The following is a 17,382-nucleotide window of genomic DNA, read 5'->3' as shown; positions in this document are numbered from 1 at the left end:
GCCCATGTGAGAAGAGAAGGGGAGCCGGCGGCGGCCGATCACCTCCACCTCCCCCCACACCAGGAGAATCGGCGGGTGGAGCCATATGCACATGGGGAGAGAGAGGAGCTGGGCCGGCCGACCCCCCCCCCACAACGGGAGAAACAGCGGGCTGCCACGTGGAGCCAAAGTACATGGGGAGAAGGCGGGCGGCGAGACTATGAGGTGCCACATGATAGGAGAACGCACCCCGCTCCCCACCGGCATGCATGCCAGGAGAAGCGGGCGGCACGCTGGCCAGATTAGTGTGGGAAGTGGGTGGAGGATAGAAGGACAGCCTTTCCATGTGTCACAGCCAAGGACTTGCGGGCACTCTGCTAGCAGTACACTGATGCCCGATTGTACCAGGCAATTTCCCTGCCCCGGCTGCTGGATGCAGGACAAGGTGCAGTAGTGTTGGAGGTTATTTTCCGCAACCATGCCTCCAAAATGCTACTACTGGTTGTGACATCTCTCTCCTCCATCCCCTCCTGTTCTTCTTCCTAAAAGGCTTCTTCTTGTGCTTTGTCCTCGGAATCAGCGGTGCTCCGTAGGCGTTCAAGGGGCTACGCAAGTACACAGGCAAAAATATGCCTTGCCGTGCTTGCGCTGGTGTGCTTGGGGGACAGGAGTCACATGGGGCAGATATTCTGTCAGCTCTGCAGGGGCAGGCTGAGAGGTGGTTGATGCCAAGCCAGCCTAAGCCAGGAATGGTGGTTTGCAACAATAGCACCAACCTCCTCTCCGTCCTCCAACAGGGACAATTGACCCATGTGCCCCGTGTGACTCACGTCCTTAACTTGTGGTGCAGTGGTTCCTGGGCAGGTACCCGAGCTTACAGGATGTCCTGAGGCAGGCCAGTCATATAATGCCAGTGCTCGGCTGGCTGAGCTCCAAAAGGAATTGCACCTGCCCAAGAACCGCCTAATCTGTGACATGCCAGGTGGAACTCAACGTTGGCCATGCTGCAGCGGCTGCACACACATCAGAGGGCTATCAATGAGTACCTGTGCGATTACGGCACCAAGACAGGGTCAGAGGAGATCGTTTTTTGTTCCCCACGCCAGTGGGCCATGATCAGGGATGCATGCACTGTCCTGTCACCATTTGAGGAGGCCACGAGGATGGTGAGCAGTGACAGTGCATGCATTAGTGACACTGCACCTCTTGTCCACCTGTTGGAGCACACGCTGCGTGGAATAATGGACAGGGGCACTTGAGGCAGAACAGAGGCAGGAAGAGGAGGACTTCCTTGCCTCTCAAGGCCCCCTTTATCCAGACAGTGTTCCTGCTGGCCTGCCGATCACACAGGAAGAGGAGGAGGAGGACGAGGAGGAGGATAGTGTCAGCATGGAGGTGGAGCCTGGCACTCAGCATCAGCAGCAGTCTTTTAGGGATGATTTACAGTCCCAAGAAACCCGTGCACTTGTATGTGGCTTGGAGGAGGTGGCTGTGGATCATGTCGTCCTTAGTGACCCAGAGGACTCCGGACTGAATGCCTCGGCTAACCTACGCTGCATGGCCTCCCTGATCCTGCAAAGCCTGCAGAAGGATCCTCGTATTCTTCAGATCAAGGAGAGGGATCATTACTGGCTGGCCACTATCCTTGATCCACGGTAAAGTTGCGGACCTCATCTTGTCATCGCAGAGGATGAGACGTCTCTGAGAGGCCTTGCAGAAAGGTCTGTGCAACACGTTCCCAGAGACTGGGAGGTTACAAATTCCTGTTCCTGGACAACGTGTTGCTGAGGCTTCAGTCAGTCACAGAAGGAGCAGTGGAGAAGGTGGCCGTCTGACCCATGCATTCAGACAATTTTTTAGTCCACCGCCCCAAGTAGGGATGAGCCGAACACCCCCCGGTTCGGTTCGCACCAGAACTTTCGAACGGACCCCGCGTTCGAAACGAACGTTAGAACCCCATTGAAGTCTATGGGACTCGAACGTTCGAAATGGAAAGTGCTAATTTTAACGGCTAATATGCAAGATATTATCCTAAAAAGGGTTTGGGGACCTGACTCCTGCCTCAGGGGACATGGGTCAATGCAAAAAAAGGTTTTAAAAACGGCCGTTTTGGCGGGAGCACTGATTTTAATGACGATTAAAGTGAAAAAAAAAAGTGAAATATTCCTTTAACCACTACAATACAGGGCACTTTCACCCCCTTCCTTCCCAGCCCAATTTTCAGCTTTCAGCGCTCTAGCGCTTTCAGTGACAATTGCGCGGTCGTGCTACACTGTACCCAAATGAAATTGTTATCATTTTGTTCGCACAAATAGAGCTTTATTTTGGTGTTATTTATTCACGACTCCGTTTTTTTTTTTTTGCGATATAAGCGCAAAAATAGCGGAAATTTGGAAAAAAAACAATATTTTCTTTTTTCTATTTGAAAAGAAATCCAATAAAATCAAATTTTATCATAAATTTAAGCCAAAATGTATTCTGCTACATGTTTTTGGTAAAAAAAATTCCGTTAAGTGTATAATAATTGGTTTGTGTGATCACGGACATATGTACGCAAATGATCATGTACATATGTGTGCAGGTGATCACGTACATATGTGTGCAGATAATCATTGGGACATGTGATTTTAGTGGGACATATGTGGGGGACATGTTTTTATTATTAGGGACATGTGTTTTTATTATTTGGGGACATGTATGTTTTGGGGACATGTGTGTTTTGGGGACATATGTGAGGACTGTGTTTGTACTGTGTGGTGTGTTGTGTGTTTACATTACACTGATGATCAGTGAGTAAAAAGCTGTAAAAAGCAGCCCATACTCACTGATCATCAGCCGGCTGCAGCGTTCTGCTCTCCTCTCCTCAGCGGTGACTTCCGTGTGAGGAGAGGAGAGCCGATTGCCTAGCAACCGGCTGTTTGTTTACATCACATGACGGCCGTGATTGGACACGGCCGTCATGTGATCAGGAGGGCCAATCACAGAGCCCTCCTGCCGATCTGAGATGTGCCGTGTCCGGGTGACACGAGCACATTGGGATCGCGCCGCTGCGCGAGCGCGCGAGCGCGCGCGCGCACGATCCCGCTACTCCTGAAGGACGTTCCTGAACGGCCTGTCAGGAGTAGACGGCTCCCACCCGGCCGTATATATGCATTGGCCGGGTGGGAAGTGGTTAAATATGGTGCCTGGGGGGTGTCTGTAGTATGCCTGTGAAGTGCCACGTGTTTCCCGTGTTTAGAACAGTCCCTGCACAAAATGACATTAAACGGGAATAACACCATTTAAAACTGCTTGCGATTTTAATGTTATATCTGGTTCCTGCAATATGGTTGAAAATCATTCAGAAAAATGGCATGGGTAGCCCTCCCTGCCCATTACCAGCCTATTTGGGTCTTGTACGCATATTAAGGGGAACCCCGTACCCATATTAAAAAAAGGAAATGGGTGTGGCCCCCAGGCCCTATATACTCAGAACAGCAGTATACAGGCGGTGCAAACAAGATAGGGACTGTGTAGGTTTGTTGTGTTAAGTTGAATCTGTTTGTAATTTTCAACTGGTACATTTTTAAAGTGTAGCTCCAGTCAAAAAAAACTATTTTTAAGCTTTTTGGAAAACATAGGGAAGGGTTATCACCCCTGTATAATTTGTTTTGTCGTCCATCTTTTTTCATCTCACTTGCTGCTGTCTGATGTTTGTAAGTTGGATGTTTGAAAGTAGGGGCCTGCCCTATATGCTCTGCAGAAATGGCGGAACAAGGTGTTGGTTTTGCCACAACATTGTAAGCCCTGAAAGTGACTCTTGGTGGGCGCTGGAGCACCCTGCTGTGAATGATTATATCAAGAATTGTAATTACATGCCATTGTTGAACAGTGGTAGAAAAATTGACCTTTGGTGGTTGTGGTGCTGGTGCCACAACACTATAAGTCCTCACCGTTACTCTGGGTGGGCACAGGAAGGGGCCCTCCTGTGAAATATTATATCAAGAATTGTAATTACATGTCCCTGTTAAACAGGGGCAGAAAAATTGGGCCTTAGGCACTGCTGCTGGTGCCACCACACTGCAACCTCTTCCATATACTCTAGTTTTATTGCAGGAATTAGCCCTGCTGCAAAGCATTGCATCAAAAATTGTACTTAAACGCCCCTGTTAAACAGGGGCAGAAAAATTGGGCCTTAGGCACTGGTGCTGGTGCCACCACACTCCAACCTCTGCCATATACTCTAGTTTTATTGCAGGAATTAGCCCTGCTGCAAAGCATTGCATCAAAAATTGTAATTAAACGCCCCTGTTAAACAGGGGCAGAAAAATTGGGCCGCTGGCATCACCCAGAACCAAAAATGTTCTTCCAACATATCAGCGGAGGAGGAAGAGGATAGACAATCAACATAACAGGACAGTCACTCAGCATCAGCATAGGCAGTCTTGAAGGGATGTGGTATTTCAAAAAAAATTATTCGGTTACATCAGCTTCAGGTGCTTGGTAGCTGTGGGTGATCCAAGACTGATTCATCTTGATGAAGGTCAGTCGATCAACTGATTCGGTGGACAGGCGCACCCTGTGATCGGTAACAAAGCCACCAGCAGCACTGAAGGTGCGTTCCGAAAGAACGCTGGATGCAGGACAGGCCAGTAGCTCAATTGCATACTGTGCAAGCTCTGGCCAGTGATCCATCCTCAAGACCCAGTAAGCCAGAGGATTTTCAGTGGGAAAGGTGTCCAAGTCTGACCTTGCCCCTAGGTATTCCTGCACCATGTAAATTAGACGCTGGCGATGGGTGCTGGAACCAATCATACCTTGGGGCTGCGGACTAAAAAATTGTCTGAAAGCATCAGTCAGACGGCCACCTTCTCCACCGCTCCTTCTGACTGATGCCTCAGCAACACGTTGTCCAGGACCAGGAGTTTGTGACCTCCCAGTCTCTGGGAACGCGCTGCACAGAGCTTTCTGCAAGGCCTCCCGGAGATGTCTCATCCTCTGCTCCCTCTGCGATGGCAAGATAAGGTCGGCAACCTTACCCTTGTACCGTGGATCAAGGAGAGTGGCCAGCCAGTAATGGTCCCTCTCCTTGATCCGAAGAATACGAGGATCCTTCCGCAGGCTTTGCAGGATCAGGGAGGCCATGCAGCGTAGGTTAGCTGAGGCATTCGGTCCGGAGTCCTCTGGGTCACTAAGGACAACATGATCCGCAGCTACCTCCTCCCAGCCACGTACAAGTCCACGTGTTTCTTGGGACTGTAAATCATCCCTATAAGACTGCTGCTGCTGATGCTGAGTGCCAGCCTCCACCTCCATGCTGATACAATCATCCTCCTTCTCCTCTTCCTCCTCCTCACCCTCTTCCTGTGTGATGGGTGGCACAGCAGGAACACTGTCTGGATAAAGGGGGCCTTGAGAGGCAAGGAAGTCCTCCTCTTCCTGCCTCTGTTCTGCCTCAAGTGCCCTGTCCATTATTCCACGCAGCGTATGCTCCAAGAGGTGGACAAGAGGTACAGTGTCACTGATGCATGCACTGTCACTGCTCACCATCCTTGTGGCCTCCTCAAACGGTGACAGGACAGTGCATGCATCCCTGATCATGCCCCACTGGCGTGGTGAGAAAAAAACAAGCTCCCCTGACCCTGTCCTGGTGCCGTAGTCGCACAGGTACTCATTGATGGCCCTCTGCTGCGTGTGCAGCCGCTGCAGCATGGCCAATGTTGAGTTCCATCTGGTGGGCATGTCACATATAAGGCGGTTCTTGGGCAGGTTCAACTCCTTTTGGAGCTTAGCCAGCCGAGCACAGGCATTAAATGATCGGCGGAAATGCACACAGACTTTCCTGGCCTGCTTCAGGACATCATGTAAGCCGGGGTACCTGCCCAAGAACCGCTGCACCACCAGGTTAAGGACGTGAGCTACACAGGGCACATGGGTCAGTTGTCCCTGTTGGAGGGCGGAGAGGAGGTTGGTGCCATTGTCGCAAACCACCATTCCTGGCTTAAGCTGGCGTGGCGTCAACCACCTCTCGGCCTGCCCCTGCAGAGCTGACAAAACATCCGCCCCAGTGTGGCTCCTGTCCCCCAAACAAACCAGCGCAAGCATGGCATGGCATCGTTTTGCCTGCGTACTTGCGTAGCCCCTGGAACGCCTACGGAGCACCGCTGGTTCTGAGGACAGAGCACTGGAAGAGGCCATGGAGGAAGAAGAAGAGGAGGGGGTGGAGGAGAGAGGTGTGTCACAACCAATAGTAGCATTTTGGAGGCGTGGTGGCGGAACAACCTCCAACACTACTGCACCTTGTCCTGCATCCTTCCCAGCAGCCAGAAGAGTGACCCAATGGGCCGTGAAAGACAGGTAACGTCCCTGTCCATGCCTGCTGGACCATGAGTCAGCGGTAATATTCACCTTACCGCTGACCGCCCTGTCCATTGAGGCAAGGACATTGCCTTCCACATGCCGGTAGAGAGCCGGAATCGCCTTCCGTGAGAAAAAGTGGCATTTGGGGACCTGCCACTGAGGAACCGCACATTGTACAAACTCACGGAAGGGGGCCGAGTCTACCAACTGAAAAGGCAGCAGTTGAAGTGCTAGCAATTTAGCCAAGCTAGCATGTGGATGGCTGGGAGTAAACTTCTTCCGCCGGTCCAGCAGCTGGGGCAGGGACATTTGCCTGCTATAATCGGATGTGGATGTACCACTAGCAGAGTTCCCGGAAGCACTTGGCTGTGACACACCTAATTCTACACCTTCATTCCTCTCAGAGCAGGTTTCAGAGAGGACTGAAGGTCTAGTGGGGTTGGAGATGCCAGCTGATGAGGAGCAAGGAGAGGTCCGCTTTGTTCTTTGGTGTGGGTCTTTGAGGTACGCTTGCCAACGAGCTGCATGGCAGGTCAACATATGTCTGGTCAAGCATGTGGTGCCCAAGCGGCTGATGTTTTGGCCACATGAGATACGCTTGAGACATATGTTGCAAATAGCAGCGGTGCGATCTGATGCACTCGTCTCAAAAAAGGCCCACACCAAAGAACTTTAAGAATAACGCGCAGAGGAAGCGCTCTGCGCAGGCGGAGCTCTGCGGTGTGATGCAGTTGGTGTGCTGCCCCTAAGCTGGCCCCCGGAGGGCATCCTGCCTCGTTGGACATGTGCCTCCTCCTCCTCCTCCCTCCTTCCAGGCACCCACGTGGAGTCAGTGCCCTCATCATCCCCTCCCTCTTCATCGCTGTAGCAAACCTGGCAGTATGCTGCAGCTTGTGGAACATGACTGCCAGATTGCTGTCCTTCTTGAGCATCCCCTCTCTCTGCGCTCACGCTACTGCCTTCCTCTAGCTGAGTGTCATCATCAGAGCCCACCAAACACTGGGCATCCTCCTGGAGCATGTACCCAACACTGTGCTCAAAGAGTTCAGGAGACTCCTCAGGAGGACGTGGTGGGTCTAGGGAAGGAGTCACTGATTATGACATTGAGAGGAGGGAAGACGATGTGTTGGCAGCTGCTTTGCTACTACCCTGAGACTGGGTGAGAGAGGATGAGGAGGTTGAAGAGGGCTTGGTCATCCACTCTACCAAGTCGTTGGCATGTTGTGGTTCAACATGTCCAGCTGCAGAAAAGAAGGACAAGCATGTCCCATGGCCACGTGCTGATGACAATGCACCGCGTCCACGACCAGCACTGTTGTCTCTAGACACAGAGCCTGCTTGCCCTCTTTTATCGGCTCGCGCCTGTCTGCCTCTCCTTGCTGGCCTTCCAGACATGGTAATGGCCTGAAGGGAGTTGGGTAAAACAGTAGTTGGGTAGTTTATATTGTGCTGGAGGCACACAACACCCACTAACTCCTGCAGATGCCTTTTTTATAGAACAGCAGAGATAAAGGGGTATATACAGATGTATACTGTGCTGTGCTGGAAGCACACACAACTTCCAATAACTCCTGCAGATGACAATTGGGCCCAAATAGAGAACAGCTATGTAGGTGGATTATAGCGGTATGTACTGGGTACAGAGCACGCAGACAGCACGCAGACAGCACGCACTATCTCCTGACACTACTGACTGCAAGCTCTATTATTAAAGATGGACCACTAGCTATATAGGTGAGGTGAATATCACGGTGTATACTGCGTTCAGGGCACGCAGACAATAACCAGAAAACAGCAGAGTTAAAGGGGTATATACAGATGTATACTGTGCTGTGCTGGAAGCACACACAACTTCCAATAACTCCTGCAGATGACAATTGGGCCCAAATAGAGAACAGCTATGTAGGTGGATTATAGCGGTATGTACTGGGTACAGAGCACGCAGACAGCACGCACTATCTCCTGACACTACTGACTGCAAGCTCTATTATTAAAGATGGACCACTAGCTATATAGGTGAGGTGAATATCACGGTGTATACTGCGTTCAGGGCACGCAGACAATAACCAGAAAACAGCAGAGTTAAAGGGGTATATACAGATGTATACTGTGCTGTGCTGGAAGCACACCCAACTTCCAATAACTCCTGCAGATGACAATTGGGCCCAAATGGAGAACAGCTATGTAGGTGGATTATAGCGGTATGTACTGGGTACAGAGCACGCACTATCTCCTAACACTACTGACTGCAAGCTCTATTATTAAAGATAGATCACTAGCTATATAGGTGAGGTGAATATAGTGGTGTATACTGCGGTCAGGGCACAGACAACAACCACTACACAGCAGCAAGATAGGAAATCAGCCAAAAACGATTGGTGTGTAACTGTGTTGAAGGTACACAGAACACCCACTGCTTCAGATGCCAACACACTACACGAGGCCGCCTCAAAGGCGGCCTTATATAGTGTGGGGCGTGCACTACACAGCCTGAGCTATGATTGGCCACAGGCAGGACGCCCGTGGCCAATCATGGCTCTCCTCGCTGCTGGCGCTGCGATTGGCCAAGCATGCGGGGTCACAGTGCATGCTTGGCCAATCATGAGCCAGCAATGCACTGCGCCATCGCAGTGCATTGTGGGCCACACGAATTTTGCCGCAAACGGCCCAAACGTTCGGAATTCGCCGAACGCCCAAACGACCAATGTTCGAGTCGAACGTACGTTCGACTCGAACACGAAGCTCATCCCTAGCCCCAAGGTATGATCGGTTCCAGCAACCGTCACCAGTGTCTGATTTACATGGTGCAGGAATACCGAGGGTCCGACTTGGACACCTTTCCCACCGAAAATCCTCTGGGTTACTGGGTCTTGAGGATGGATCACTGGCCAGAGCTTGCACAGTATGCAATTGTCCTACTGGCCTGTCCTGCATCCAGCGTTCTTTCGAAAACACACATTCGGTGCTGCTGGAGGCTTTGTAACCGATCACAGGGTGTGCCTGTCCACTGACTCGGTTGATTGACTGACCTTCATAAAGATGAATCAGTCTTGGATCACCACCAGCTAATAAGCACCTGAAGCTGATGTAACCGAATATTTTTTATTTTATTTTTTAAATGTCAATCCCTTCAAGACTGCCTATGCTGATGCTGAGTGACTATCCTGTTATTCTGACTGACTATCCTCTTTCTCCTCCTCAATGATCCTGCTGATAGCTTGGAAGAACATTTTTGGTTCTGGGTGCCGCCACCAGTGGCGAAGGCCCAATTTTTCAGCCCCTGTTTAACAGGGGCATGTAATTACAATTTTTGATGCAATACTTTGCAGCAGGGCTCATTCCTGCACTCCAACTAGAGTATCTGTGAGGGGTTGCAGTGTCGTGGCACCAGCACCAGTGCCTAAGGCCCAATTATTCAGCCCCTGTTTAACAGGGGCGTGCAATTACAATTTTTGATGCAATACTTTGCAGCAGGGCTCATTCCTGCTCTCCAACTAGAGTTTCTGTGAGGTGTTTCAGTGTTGTGGCACCAGTGCCTAAGGCCCAATTTTTCAGCCCCTGTTTAACAGGTGCATGTAATTACAATTCTTGATATAATATTTCACAGCAGGGCCCATTCCAGCACCCCCCCCCCCCCCCCCCCGAGAGTAACTGTGAGGACTTACAGTGTTGTGGCACCAGCACCATCACCACCAAAGGCCCAATTTTTCTACCACTGTTCAACAATGGCATGTAAATACAATTCTTGATATAATAGTTCACAGCAGGGCATTTCAGCGCCCACCAAGAGTAACTGAGGGCTTACAGTATTGTGGCAACACCAACACCTTAGACCCAAATTTCTGCAGAGCATATAGGGCAGGCCCCTACTTTCAAACATCCAACTTACAAACGTCTCCTACTTGCAAACAGAAGGAGACAACAGCAAGTGAGATGGAAAAAGACGGATGACCAAAAAAATTATACAGGAGTGATAACCCTCCCCTATGTTTTCCAAAAAGCTTACAAAATTTTGGATCGGAGCTACACTTGTACCATTTCAAAATTACAAACAGATTCTACTTAACACAACAAACCTACACAGTCCCTGTCTTGTTTGCACCGCCTGTATACTGCTGTTCTGAGTATATAGGGCCTGGGGGCCCCATGCCTTTCCTTTTTTTAATTTGGGTATGGGATTCCCCTTAATATCCGTACAAGACCCAAAGGGGCTGGTAATTGGCAGGGGGGCTACCGATGCCATTTTTTTATCAATGATTTTCATCCGTATTGCCGGGACCAGACATTACATTAAAACCACAAGCAGGTTTAAATGACTTTTTTCCGATTAAAAATGTCATTTTGTGCAGGGACTGTTCTAAACATGGGAAACATGTGCCAATTCACAGGCATACTATAGACACCCCCCAGGCATGATATTGAAAGGAATATTTCACTTTTTTTTCCACTTTAAGCGTCATTAAAATAATTGCTCCCGAAAAACGGCTGTTTTTTTGCATTGATCCATGTCCCCTGTGGCAGGAGCTGGGTCCCCAAACCCTTTTTAGGACATTAACTTGCATATTAGCCTTTACAATTAGCACTTTTGATTTCGAACGTTCGAGTCCAATAGACTTTAATGGGGTTCTAAAGTTCGTACGAATTTTCGGTCTGTTTATAGGTTCTGGTGCAAACCAAACCGGGGGGGGGGGGGGGGGGGGGGTGTTCGGCTCATCCCTAGTACCCAGACACCAACTGGGAGCTGTATCTCAGACGGGTCCCTACACCATACCTTTTATGTGCCCATATGACCTACAAGGTTCTTGCACCCCGCCAAGTGCCACAACCTGCTCCCTAGGACTCTTAAGTCCCCCAAAACAAAACATGAATATGCCCCCCAAAACGTAGGGCGGGAGGATGGGAAGTTATTCCACACTCTTCCCCTTCCAACTGAAGACCACCCCCTTTTCTGTCCATAACTCACCTCCCCCAAAGCTCCACCCCATCTCCACTCTGAACATCCCTAACTAATACCTGAATTGCCCCTCTTACCATTAACTCCCTGTACCCTAAGCCCCCCATTAACCCCTGTCATGCCAGCCCTCCGTTTATTGCCTTGGGGTTATACTACGGGCTTCTCTCTTTTACTGAAAACCATAAGGCAATTGTAGACAAAATCAATTACAAACTGAAAAACTGCTAATGGCATCCGGTAATCATGGTAACTTTGCTACATTTAGAAAGTTTTATTGCAAAGTGCCCTGGAGGTGCAAAAGATAAACAGTGCTGGAAGAGGGGTGCAGAGGGGGAAGGGGTGGGCAATGTTGGTAGAGGGGTGCACTGATGAACATTGTGGGAAGAGCATTGCAGTCAGTGCAGATGGAAGCAGTGTTGGACAAGGGTCCCCATAAGTACAAGGATGAACAGTAGGGATGAGCCCAATATTCGAGTCGAATGTAAGTTTCACCAAATTTAGAACATTATGGGGTGTTTGTAGGAAATTTGAGCTCCCACAGAATGCCCCATAATGCACTGCGAGATCGCAGTGCATTGATGTCTGCTGATTGGCCAAGGCATGCACTTGACTTGCATGCTTTGGCCAATCACAGCACTGTGAGAGCCTTGATTGGCTAAAGGCAGGGTGCCTTTGGCCGATCATGGCTTAGGGGGTTAAATCCACACCCCACAATATGTAAGGCTGCTTACATGGCAGCCGTACATACTGTAATGAACGCGAGCAGCAAAATGACATTTCTAAAGTAAAAAATGCAATTTAAATCTGCTTGTGGCTGTAATGTATTGTTGGATCCCGGCAATATACATAAAAATCATTGAAAAAAATGGCATTGGGGTCCCCCCTAAAATCCATACCACGCCCTTCAGGTCAGGTATGGATTTTAAGGGGGAGTCCCGCACCAATTTTTTTTTTTAAATGGCGTGGGGGTCCCCCCAAAATCCATACCAGACCCTTTTCCGAGCACACAACCTGGCAGGACACAGGCAAAGGGGGGGGACAAGAGATTGCACCCCCTCCTGAATTGTACCAGGTCACATGCCCTCAGCATGTTATGTTGGAATAGGAAGGGACCATCCCCGAACTGTTCCCACAAAGTTGGGACTATGAAATTTCCCAAAATGGCTTGGTATGCTGATAGCATAAGAGTTCCCTTCACTTGAACTAAGAGGTCAAGCCCAAACTCTGAAAAACCACCCCACACCATAATCCCCCCTCCACCAAATGATTTGTACCAGTGCACAAAGCAAGGTCCACAAAGACATGAATAAGTGAGATTTGGGGTGGAGGAACATTAACTGGTCTGCACAGAGTCCTGATTTCAACCCGATAGACCACCTTTGGGATAAATTAGAGTAGAGACTGCAAGCCAGGCCTTCTCGTCCAGCATCAGTGACTGACCTCACAATTGGGCTTCTGGAAGAATGGTCAAGCATTCCCATAGACACCCTCCTAAACCTTGTGGACGGCCTTCCCAGAAGAGTTGAAGCTGTTACAGCTGCAAAAGGAGGGCCAACTCAATATTGAACCCTACGGACTATATATAGATTCCTCTGTCCATATCATTCACCAATTTTATGCCACATTTGAAGATTTGGCATTTTGAAGGAACATTATTTGAGGTTTTTTATGCTTTGCAAAGAATAAATTGGCACTTTAACCACTTCATGTAAAATCAGGTACCCGCGTGTCATTTTGTTGGAGTGGTTGTACCGGGATGATACACAGCTGCAGGCTTCACCCCGGGACCATTTTTTTTTTAGAGCAGGCGGTCGGTTCAGCAGCCGCCGGGCCGTTATCAGAAGGCGAAGAGACAGCCTTTCGCCTCCTTCCGCCGCTCTGCCCGGATCTCCCGTTCCCAACAGGAGGCCCGAGCGACCAACCGGCAAATCTGTCGGCTGGTGGGAAGACCCAAATGAAGCCGGAGTCGTCTCTGCTCGGGTCTCCGATGCACAATCACAATGCCAATTACGGTTTACTTGGTTGCAAATGGCGCAGATTTAGAAAATAATGACAGTATTCAGAAACGCGGATTTTGGCGCTTTGAATACTTTTAAGTGCAAAGGAGGGATTTGGGGTCTTTTAGACCCCCCCCCCCCCGATCCCTCCATAAAGAGGACCTGTCACCACTTATTACTATCACATGCGATGTTTACATTCCTTGTGACAGCAATAAAAGTGATCAGATTTTTTTTTTTTTTTTTAAAGGGACCGTGTTAAATAAAAATAGGAAAAAAAATGATAAGCGCCCCGTTCTTGGGCACCAAAGAAAATGCATACCTAAGTCACGCCCACAAATGTAAACGGTGTTCAAATCACACGTGAGGTATCGCTGCGATCGTTAGAGACAGAATTCTCATAAAATACCTCCTCTGTAAAAAAAATTAAATGACACCTAGAGAGATTTTTAAGTACCGTAGTTCCACGAGCGGGCGCAATTTAAAAGCGTAACATGTTGGGTATTTATTTACTCTGCATAACATCATCCTTCATAATATGTAAAAAAAAACAATTGAGCTTATTTTTTTAATTCAGTGAAGTGTATTTTTGTTTCCAAAAAATGGGTTTTAAAGACACAAATACCAAGTAACAAAAAACGCAACCGCCGTGTTATTGACCAGGGTCTTTGCTAAAAAAAATGACATATAAATGTTTGAGGCCCTTCACACCTATGCGAATTGGATGTGGTTTACCCCGCATCCCAATTTGCATGACATTTTAAAATACATTCATTTGAATGAGGTTGGTTCACATATGTGCGTTGTATTCGCTCTCCGCATTGCCCGAAAAAGGTGTGCGTTTTCTGGGCATTGCAGTGCAAATTGCAAGCACATTATCTTCTATGGGAATGCATCTGATTCGCAGATGCATTCTGTTGTGAGCAGGATAAAATCCTAACCTGATCCTGATGTGATCCTGACCTGATCCTGATGTAAGGCCCCTTTCACACTACCGTTCCGTTCAGGCCCACCTGTCAGTTTTTCATGGAGTGTCGGATGTCAGCGGTGACACGTCCGCTGACATCCGACCCACTCCGATCCGAAAAAGTGTGACGGAGGAAAAAGCTATTTTTCCATCCGTCATCGGATCGGGTGACGATGGACACTGCAGTCCGTCGTCATCCAATCACCCATAGGGGAGAGCGGCGCTGTGACAGGTCCGTCCCTGCGCAGTGTGCAGAGACGGACCTGTCATCTTCCTGCTCAGCGGGGATCGGAGGAGCGATCCCTGCTGAGCAAGCGGATATCCAGGGGGCGGATCACCACTGATCCGACCCGTGTGAAATTACCTATAACCTAACCTGATCCTGATGTAAACCTGACCCGATCCAGATGTAAACCTGACCTGATCCTGATGTAAACCTGACCCGATCCTGATGTAATCCTGACCCGATCCTGATGTAAACCTGACCTTATCCTGATGTAATCCTGACCCGATCCTGATGTAATCTTGATGTAATCCTGACCAGATCCTGATGTAAACCTGACCCGATCCGGATGTAAACCTGACCCGATCCTGATGTAAACCTGACCCGATCCTGATGTAAACCTGACCCGATCCTGATGTAAACCTGACCCGATCCTGATGTAAACCTGACCCGATCCTGATGTTAACCTGACCTGATCCTGATGTAATCCTGACCCGATCCGGATGTAATCCTGACCAGATCCTGATCAAAAACTGATGTGAAACGCTAAAATACTTTGTCAATTAGCTGTGAAAAAGGAGCTTCAATTCGCAATGTGTGAACCCAGCCTGAGGGTTCTAAGTAATTTTCTAGCAAAAAAAAATACTGATTTAAACTTCTAAACAACAAAGGTCAGATATAGGCTTGGTCCAGAAGTGGTTAATTGAAAATATTCAATCTGTATACCTCACCTGGCACTTTATTGAATATTATTATGGATGAAAGCACATGTTTACACCTTTACATGTATATATGGATGAGTTTCCTTTTTTGAACTTTTAGCACTTTTTCCTCATCAGTGTATGAGCACTATATGATTCTGATTACTTGAATACATCTCGTCATTTAACGACCATTCAGACTTATGACCAGCTCTCCCCACCCTAACGTCACCTATATACATCATTGTATTGTACAGTACAGAATTTTCCTGTTTGTTCTGTACTTATGCAAATTAAAACAACGTCATTGAGCTGCAGTTTTATCTTTAGACCTTTTTTTCACAATACAATACAGTATTTAAGAATGCTTAACATACTGATTACTTGTGACTCCTCGTTTAACAACCAATTACTTTAATGACCTGGTCATTGGAACGGAACCTGGTCATTAAGTGAGGAGTACCTGTATATGCTTGTTTGAGTATATTCACAGGGCAACACCATTTTATTTTTTGATGGTTATGTTTTAGTATTGGGATGTACAATGCAGTGAGTGCAGCTGTTTATTAATCATTCATCACTGATTTTAGATCACAACACACAGCGCAGATTATTTTCTTTGTTTAGTAGTATTTGTATATTGGTGGCATAAAGACTTGAGTCTGATAATGAGAAAATATAAAACAACAGTAGAAACATTTGCAAACTTTCATAAAATATTACAGTAAAAATGAAGATAAACCGTTATATTTTCTGTTTGTTGGGTTATACAGAGAGCAAAGATGATAAAACAAAACTTACCGATCACAAAAAGAAAAAGCTCTATATGAGCCAGACTCATCTGGAAGTGCTCCGTCCAAATTTTTAACATAAACACTCCTCAAGTGAGCAGAAATTAATCCTCCGATAATGAAATCTCCCTCCTGGTAATATTTATACTCAAGTACTGGCTTTGCCATATTCATTCTACAACCAGGCGCTGAGCTCCGGGTCAGTACTACTCCATAGTAGGTGATGGGAAGGATGAGTATCAGCAGGTAACAGACACAGAACACCGGAGAACATTTCATGTCACACGGCAGATCTTCTCAGTCACCGGAAGCTCTACTCAGAAGGAGACGCAATCACCGGAGCTTTATACACATCGACTGCGACTGATTTACACTACAGAACAAAGGAAGGAATAATAGTAACTTCAGTCTGAAAATATAAAATATATATTATAAAGTGTAACTGAGCTAATAAAGTTGGTTTATTCTTTTATTTCATATTCAGCACACTTTTAGTCATTCAGAATTATATTTCTTCATCTCCAAGATATACTTCCTAAAAAATATATATTTTTCTTATGAAATTATATTTTTACATTGCAGGACAGAAAGTGAAAATCCAATAGGAATGAATGAGTCAGGGCGTGGCCTGACCGAAGACCCAAATGGCCACTTAGACCCGGAGCTCTGGCCGACAGAGGGATGGTCTTCTATTCCAGCCGAGACCCAGCCAGGTATACATATGTGGAAATCATCCCGCAGCAGCTGGGGGGACCAGGGCATACAGTTTAGCCACCAAAATCCAGAGATCCTCCCCACCCAGCCCTCTAACATGGTGGCACCCTCTGCAACTTCCACATGTGTGGGCCATACACAGAGCCAGCATACAGCTGTGACAGCTAGAGGCTCACCTCCTCCATTGTTCCCTGCCTCCAAGCACTTTCCTAGCCCGAGCGACCTGCACAGCGTGGCGGCTGACATAAAGGACACCCTATCTCAGCAGCTAATGTGGACCTCCACCATGACATACAAGCCATAGCAGATAGGGTACATGAAGTTTTTATGATGACCATACACCAGGAAGCTCACATACATAAGCTCTTTACTGTCCCGGATGCTCATACCCTGCAACTCCAGGATCTTCATAGACATCTAGAATACCTGGATAACCATGGGCATTGCAACAATCTCATAATCCCAGAAACGGTGGAACAATATCAACTGTGGCAAGCTGCCATGGCCATCTTCAGTAATCTTTTAGACAGACTGTGCTGCTTGCCCAGTTTTTGCTTCAAAGAAGAATCCTCAGGAAAGCACGTAATCGGATCCAGTGCTCTTATGAGAATGCCGACATCAATTAGACACTCTGCAACACCGAAAAGATCTTTGACCCCTGCTGGATATTCTACAGGCTTGAGGAATCCATTACACATGGAAATTCCCCTTCAAACT

At 47.9% G+C, this 17,382-nt stretch overlaps 1 protein-coding gene across 1 annotated transcript in view; it reads right to left on the bottom strand.

Moving 5' to 3' along the window:
* Positions 1–16,319, bottom strand: part of LOC143926821 (vomeronasal type-2 receptor 26-like) — a 110,888-nt gene extending 94,569 nt beyond the window's left edge. The window contains exon 1 of the mRNA XM_077450862.1: positions 15,962–16,319. Coding sequence (XP_077306988.1) covers positions 15,962–16,230 — 269 coding nt within the window. The 5' untranslated portion in view covers positions 16,231–16,319. The remainder of the gene's footprint in view (positions 1–15,961) is intronic.
* Positions 16,320–17,382: the final 1,063 nt, after the last annotated feature.

Source organism: Lithobates pipiens, unplaced genomic scaffold (genome assembly GCF_037356315.1).
Source record: "Lithobates pipiens isolate NorthernLeopardFrog02 unplaced genomic scaffold, aLitPip1_a1.2 Scaffold_23, whole genome shotgun sequence".
In the NCBI taxonomy this organism is placed as follows: Eukaryota; Metazoa; Chordata; class Amphibia; order Anura; family Ranidae; genus Lithobates; species Lithobates pipiens.
The sequence above is the reverse complement of the archived record's forward strand: the minus strand, read 5'-3'. Positions and strand labels throughout refer to the sequence as shown.